The sequence below is a fragment of the Strix uralensis genome, chromosome 5 (assembly GCF_047716275.1).
Source record: "Strix uralensis isolate ZFMK-TIS-50842 chromosome 5, bStrUra1, whole genome shotgun sequence".
Taxonomy (NCBI): Eukaryota; Metazoa; Chordata; class Aves; order Strigiformes; family Strigidae; genus Strix; species Strix uralensis.
In genome coordinates, this window is record NC_133976.1 from 13466011 (window position 1) to 13473898 (window position 7888).

The 7888-nt window shown below is 39.4% G+C and overlaps 1 protein-coding gene across 10 annotated transcripts in view; it reads left to right on the forward strand.

The window, feature by feature from the left end:
- MAGI2 (membrane associated guanylate kinase, WW and PDZ domain containing 2) overlaps positions 1-6894 on the forward strand; it is a 763738-nt gene extending 756844 nt beyond the window's left edge. For 7 of the 10 annotated variants that reach the window (XM_074869887.1, XM_074869888.1, XM_074869878.1 and 4 more), the window contains one exon: positions 3887-6894. In XM_074869887.1, coding sequence (XP_074725988.1) covers positions 3887-4686 — 800 coding nt within the window. In that variant the 3' untranslated portion in view covers positions 4687-6894. The remainder of the gene's footprint in view (positions 1-3886) is intronic. The other 3 variants (XM_074869884.1, XM_074869886.1, XM_074869885.1) reach the window with 2 other exon arrangements.
- Positions 6895-7888: the final 994 nt, after the last annotated feature.

The window sequence follows — 7888 nt, forward strand, 5'->3', positions numbered from 1 at the left end:
CCCTTCAAAGAAGGGAGGAAGGCATCTATTAGCCTTCAGTGAGATGTATACCTTTGAAAAACGATTTCTCCCACAGTAAGGGTGATATCCATAGTGACAAAGTCAGAAACAAATTTAAAACTACATCATCCCTAAATCTCTCCAGCAGTTTCAACAAAATGCGATATCCTTCACTTCTGCTTGTAAGTCATTTGGGCATTAGTAGTTCATGCTCTATTAAACAAATAGTCTTCAGTTCCTCCCAGAGGTGAAGGGAGAAAAAAGTAAAATCATTGCTTTGTCTCTGGTTTAGTATGTTTGCAAGATATTTTGAGATACTTTGGAATAACAGACAGTAAAAATAGGTTATGTTCACAATTGCACATAGGTTTTATATAAAGCTTAAAAACTACAGAAAAAATATTTATTCAGAAATACTAATAACTCTTTCCAAAATGCAGCTATAACCTCAGAATAAGCATAAAGATAAATCCTTAGTTTAGCTGCTCTACAGCATAAAATTTTGCATTTTTCTCCTGTTTATATTGGTTATGAAAAAGTGATCATTTTAGTGCTGGTTGAACAAGTCCAAATGAACTCTTATGGCTTGAACACAGCTCTTTAAATGGTTTTTCTTTTGAGCAACAAATTACTTACATTACTGCACTTTGCTCTACTCTAGTAATTTTGATCTTTTCCCATAATGTTCAAACATTAGAGGAAAGTCAGTTGCAGTACCGTCACATCAGTATTCTCCTCACTAGCCAGTGACATATTCCAACAATGGCTTGTTGACATTAACATCTGGCAAGGCTGAGGATGACTTTCTACATAATTTCATTTCATTTGAAAGAAAAAAGCAGGTTAGGATGGGTTTTGGCTGTCTCAGATAGATGGTACTTAAACCTTATAGAAAGCCATTTTGTCAAGTTCTTACTCGTGAGTACTATATTGCCACAGAATATGAATGTGGTTTGATTTCATGGCAGCTTATTCCCCCAGCCACCTGAAATACGGCCTATATAGGTGCCTCCCCAGCAAATAGGCCAAGCACAGTATTTTAAACAAACTGCAGCCAGTGGTCCACCTGGGGTTCTCCTACAGCCAAACTTCCCTTTAAGACCTGACTACAAGTCTTCTTGCTTAGTTGGCCAAGTTGTCTTTTTCTTAGGGTTTTCTGGGAAAGAGGCATAAATCCAGTAGTGCATGTAATATTGCATGTCCTAGTTTAGAGATATCTATATTTATATATCATTACATATAACAAATACATTGCTTCACTCTTGTTGAAGTAGGTCCTAAGCCGCTTATGATTTCTCACTGCAACATTTGGGGGTTTTTCCCTCCCCTTCAAAAAAGAAAATAGAAAAAAAAATGAAAAGTGTCTAGGGAGACAGTCCATTAATAAATCAGTTCTCTCATCTCTAGGGTATAAAACAGCAGGCCACTCACCCCCAGGACTCCTCCCCTGAGTGTCCCACAAATAACTGGTATAATATTGCCCTTCGTGCCTCAGAGGAGCCATGAAAGAAAGTTGTTTACGACTTTAGGTTTGAATGGTGGACACCTGGTTTGTCCTCCTGGATGAGAGACAGCTGATTTGAGCATAGTGGCATATTTTTGCACAGAGGCAATCTTGTTACCTGAAAGCATCTTGCTGCTCCAGGCCATTTGATGTTTTTATTGGTGTGCAGCTGATACTTCCCAAAGTAACAAGCTATTTGTGTAACTTCAGATGCTCTCAGAGCCTTGCACAGGATCTGGTAATGGCCCACCGCTCTTCACTGACACTCAGTGAAAAACATCATCTTGCAGACAACTGGGAAAGAATGCTGTAGTTAAGTCAAATATGTTGGTCAGACCAACGCTCGGCACCACCTCTACCCTAGGGAGGTGTGACAATGCTGTAAAAAGCACAAACTTAATTTTCTAAGGCCCAAAGTGGTTTGTTTAGTGATAGCTCAGGTACCTCACTGGTGCACAGAGGCAGCTTCATGCTGCTCGGAAGAGTCCCAGAATAGTTTTAGAGAACCAGGCAAAGTGACTTGGACCCCATGCATGGTCCCTGATTCAGTTGTTAACCAAATTGGGATCCCCTGGATTTCAGATCTAAAAAGAGCTAGGATGGGGTCTGTGCCTCCCCCATCTGGCACAGCCCGTGGTACTCTACCAGGGGGACAGCACTGAAGAGCAGAGGTAAAGAACAAGCCCATTGAAGTAGACGATTTTTGTAGGCAAGCTCCTAAGAGCTGATCACTCCACATGCATGAGCCTTCCTTTTATTTTTTCTTGCTCAAGTGCCAAGCAAGGAGCAGATGGTACATTACTCAGCCTTAACTGGAGGGTAAGAAAGTGTGATTTTAAAAAAAAAGAATCAGTTGAGACCTTCAGCCCATTTAGATTCCCAGCTCAGTTTATTTGTCTTACACAGAACTTGTACTTTCTACCCCTCTCAAATGCTAATCCTCTCCACACATATGCTCATTATGCAAAAGCATATGACAAACACCATCTGGGAAAATAAATAGCTCCTTAGCTAACCGCGCTGCTCCCTCCCTTTACGTCACCCACCTCACTATTGTCTCTCCTATTTTTATCTGCAAGACAGCAATCACTCAATCCAGATATTAACTTTAAAGTGCCATCTCAGGCAAGCAAGCTGCAGATCCCAGGCTGGGCAGTAAAACCCATTTCATTTTTCGAGATGATGTGCATCTTCATGATAATTTGAAAGGAGCCATAACACTGCGAGAAATAAAATCTGTATCTTTTTAAAGGACAGCTGATATCATTGAGAGATACTAGTCCTGACCTGCAGAAGTCCATGCTTGTTTTTCAGCTAGAAGGCTACATTTTCTCCCTCCTGAAATATGCAGCTCTTGCCATGAGTTCCACCTTGTTTCCATGGATTCCTGAGATAGTCCTTCATCTCTGACAGATTATTGCTCATACTGTTCAGAGTCAGGCAATGGTGCTAAATAGGGAATGACATTAGCCAAGTTCAGTGATTTCTCTAACCTCTATGTGGATGGGTAAGAATAGGAGTCGTGCTGTCATTAGTCATGATGGATTTGTTGTCTGCCAGAATGCTAATCAAAAGAAATGAGGATCATGTATGCAAGCGAAAGGCATTTCAGAGTATTCTGTTTTATACCAATGGATTAGGAAAATCATCATGATTCAGCAAAGGAGATACCTGTTTAGCTAAATTAAACAGGATCTGCACTATCTAACCATACTGTCTTGAGTCTAAGTAACCAGGAGAAATTCAAAATGCACAGCCAAGAGACTCAGTGGCTGACGTTATGATATAAAGGCAGAGGTTTGTAAGTACCCTGTAAGAATTGTGGGGCCATAAACACTGCAATATTATATCTGTTTAGAAAAAATATGAGACAGAATTCAATGATGACCTTATCTGAGCTACAAATTCTTGTCAATTATTATATGCTTGTAGGGACATGTTTAATAGATGGCAGAAAGTCCTCCTCATTTGTCCTCAGAGACAGCACTGATATTGCCCAGCTAAGAAATCCATTATACAGCTACAAAAGAGGCAATTTGATTTCATGAGCACGTGCCTTTATTATTTTAATAATAATTTAATGTAGGTGGAAGAAAGCAGAATCTGTATGAAAAAAGACTGAGTTTTCCAATATTTGCAGTTACCAGCCCCATGGTTCTTGCTTCTCCTGGACTTTTTTCTTTTTTTGTGGGGGGTGGGGAGATTATTTTTGTTTTTCTCTTCATTGACTCCCCTGGGAGTTTCACCTGACCTAAGACAGAGGAGTTTAAGTCTGCTATGTGGTTTGGGTGTTGATGTTGCTCAGAATACATATGCCTATGCAATACGTGCTTTGTGCTGCTGAATACTCCCTTAACTCCCTTCTCTTTGTTGTTACAACAGACGAACCAAACTCCTGGAGTGCTCCCTCTGCCACCTCCCCAGGTCTGTCGGAAGTAGCTCTTTCCCTCGACGACATAATCTCACCATTATCTTCATCACACATAGCCCCACCCTCTGACCCTTCTCACCAGATAAGCCCAGAGCCAACATGGGATATCAAGAGGGAACACGATGTAAGGAAACCAAAGGAGCTTTCAGTGAATGGTCACAAAAAGAAAAGGTTAGGAGAACAAAGAGAAAGGTCAGCAAGTCCTAAAAAGGTAGACAGGTCAAAGCATGAAGAGGCTTCTTGGAAAGGATATTCAGAAGGCAAAAATAAGACCACTGATGGTGGCAGGCCCACCTCAGAAAGCAAAGTGGTGGGACACAGCATTATGATCGAGGCTGGCGCGAGAGAGCACGTGTGTGCTGGAACCAGTGATGAACAGTTTGGGAGGCTGAGGAAGCCAGAAAGCAAGAGAGGAGGATCTCTTAGCAAAAAAGAAGATCACAAATCCGCAAATATCAGCGAGAAGAAGTCAGCTGCAGCATCTGACCATGTCAAGCTTGATACAGGTGCTACCAAGACGTACAGTAGCAACCGCTGCAGCTCACCTGGAAGTGATACGGACCACAGCCAGAGGGACCCTGATGGGAAACCCAGCGAGTTCCCCAGGAAGGGACATCTCCACTCCATTAGCACTCGCAGCACCAACACCACAGTTCGAAAGGCAACGGTCTCTCCGGGGCCATGGAAAATCCCTGGCTCAGATAAGCTACCTAGCGTCCTGAAGTCTGGTACTTCTGCCATGAGCAGATAAACAAGGGACTGTTGCCCTCTAACTGTCTCAAACTGACACAGAACATTCTTCTTAGTTTTTGTCTCACATTGGTTTGTTTTAATTTATTTTAACTATCACACATATACACAAAGCATTGAGGAATGAAAACATTAGTGTGTAATTCCATGACAATGTGCACAGTATCTAATAAGTTCAAAAGCATATAGTCAACACGGAGATTTAAAATCGACCCTAAAGTCCCAGTTCCATTTTAGGGACTTTGGCAGCTATGGAAGAAACCAAAACAATATGAAGGACAGTACATCAGAGAAGGATAGTGCAGTGTAGCTTTAGCATTTTTTTCCCACTGCATGAAGGACTTGGATTTCATTCAAACTTTATATCAAGAAACTGGAACAAGTTAGAGCAATCACAAACTGGAACATCGCCTTAAATAAAACTGCACGGAGCAAGCTGAAACCGAGAGAGGATCTTTTCATGGAGCTAAAATGTTGTAAATAAATTGTTCTCGACATATCTAGACAGGGGTTAAAGGGTTTCTTTGAAGCATCGTTCGGAACTGTACACCCATGACACATCTCCACTGTTAACACTTTGGGATAGTCCACATGGTACCCTGTAGCATAGTTCACGGGGAGCTACGGGAGGAGCGGGGAATCCAGTGGATTAGTTTCTGTGATACCATTTCTACTGCCATTTTTGTGAACAAACCATGTTTCTCTACATTGGAAAGGAGTTAGGTTGGAGTTGTATTTGCAAATTATTCTTAAAAGCGATTTATTACAGGTTCCCCAAATACTGCAAGGTAGCACACAAACCAATTGGTCAGGCTCAAAACCCAGACATCTGCAAGGCCCTTGCTATGAAAGGAAGAGTGCTACAGAGAAAAAGCTGCAGTTTCCTTAAGGAAAGGCCTTTCCCTCCTGCAGAAAACGAGAGCTTCACTTATCAACAGTGCTATGTTTCATACCCATCTACATTTAGCTAGGACACTCTCACCTTTCATCCCCTCAGTCTGGCAGAGCAGGTGCCTTTCAGGCACACGTTAACAATAATTAGACTGGTTTCTGAAATACAGTTGTCAGTGTCCTCATTCAGTAAATTCGATATATTTCCATTTTTAAGATGGTTTCCATTTTATCATTTCTTCCCTACCTCCATTTTTTTTTTTTTTTTGGTCTTTTTTTGTTTTATCTTTCTTGCTTGTCTGTTTTGAATTTCAAGCCTTAAGTGCCAGGTAAACATTCCAGTCTGCCTTCACAGGAAATAACTCCGAGTTCAGTCAATCAGTCATTATCTTGTTTCAAAAAGATGCGTATGTGTCTGTGTAAGTGTGCATATGCTTATTTGTCTGTCAAAATTAAAACAAAATCCTGGGCAATAATACATTGGTAATTTTAAAAAAAAAAAAAACCAAACCAAAACATAAAGCTTAATACTGTCAAAAATTCGTATTTAAAAATTATTGTTCTCTAACAATCTTAGTTCCTCACATGCTCTGCTGAAAAATTAGATTGAGATTGGCTTTGTTCCAAGAAATTAGCACATTACTGTATGTCTCAAACATTGCACTGGACTTAGAAATTTATAGGCATGTTTCTTCCTGTCCAATTATTTGAAAAGCCTCAAGTCAAGGATTTTGCAGCTTTCAAACAATTTTTTTTAGAAATAAAAATCCATTTATAATTTCTAAAAAAGCACAAGTCCATGTAGCTGTTTACAAAACTCTTATTTAATGAAAAAAAATCTTTATCCCCTGAACTAGAATCCAGTATAATTTGCCATTAATTTATTGAATCTGATTTTGGACAATGCTTCTGTAGTGTAGATGCACGTCCCAGTATCTTATTTTTATGTATAAAGAAAGCAAACAATGAAATCTGAAAAACAGTTGAGATTATGCTTGCATAAACTCTAATTTGCACAGTTCACAGCTACTCCTTGTGCAGTAATTGCTTTATGCGGCTGTAATCGATAACCTGTGAAGACAGCACATCATCTAAACCCCATTCCAAATAATATTTCTGTGTAGTGTTAGCTGTGAATTTACCCTGTACAGCTCTATCTCTATAAATATAATTCCATGTATTAATAGTCACAGAAAGGCTGTAAGTGAGCAACTATTTTTATGAAACGCACCACTATGGATAAATTAACTTTTACAGAAATCTTGTTTACTGTATGATATTCTAAACCACTGTCAAATAAAATATATATCCAAAAATCTTTTTTTTTTCAGTTGTACATAGTCTGTGTTAATTTTGAATGACAGGCTTCAGTGTTACACCAAGAAATAATCCTTTACATGCATATGAGTAGAATTAATTACCTACTGCATTATAAAAATAGCGAATGCTCCATTTTGATTTCTTATTCCAAAGAGGGGTACAATTTATGAATACACATGTAGGTGACCAAACAATTTCCATATAGGCAAGTTAAGGTGTATAAGGCTACACAGATGCAGAGAAATCTCTTAGTCTCCTTCCAGTCCCAGGAGACACAGGACTGGGGTGGCCAGACTCCCAGCACTTCTGAGCACACACCATATATACAAAAGGCATCTGGCAGCTCTAACTAACCCTAGAAAGGTTTGTTTACAAGCTGAGTGAAGGGGGCATAATTTGATTTCCAGTTTACTTTACAGATACAGTGTCTCAGAAAACATCATAAGAGTAAAAATAATGGTAACCAGACAGCCTCTTCTGGAGCCTAATCCATGCTCTGCCAAACAGAACAGAAAAATGCTCCTTACCTTTAGTTAGGCAAAATAAATCACCAGTTTACAGACTGTAGGCACTGTAAGATGCGATGGCTGGAAAACCACCAATATTTTTCACACAAATATAATGGTTTTTAAAATAAATATTTCCTTTTTCCTTTAAAATATAATTTTCTTCAAGCAATAATAATTTGCCTTCATACCCCGTGAGTCAGTTTCTGCAGAGCTTGTTTTTCAGAAGATTAATGTTCCACGTAAAAATTTTCAACCAGCTGAACTAATAACATCATTTTTCATTACAATAAACACATAACAAATTTGAAGCATCTTTAATACTCAAAAAATATTTGCTGCTCTTTAAGTAGCCACCATTTTCATTGTTGGAAATCTGAGTATGGGCCTGATTCAGACCCAGAGGTATCACAGGGAAGTGTGCTGAAGCAGTGTATCCTCACCCAGTCTAACTTTTTCTGTTAATAGCATGTCCTTTCTCTTTTA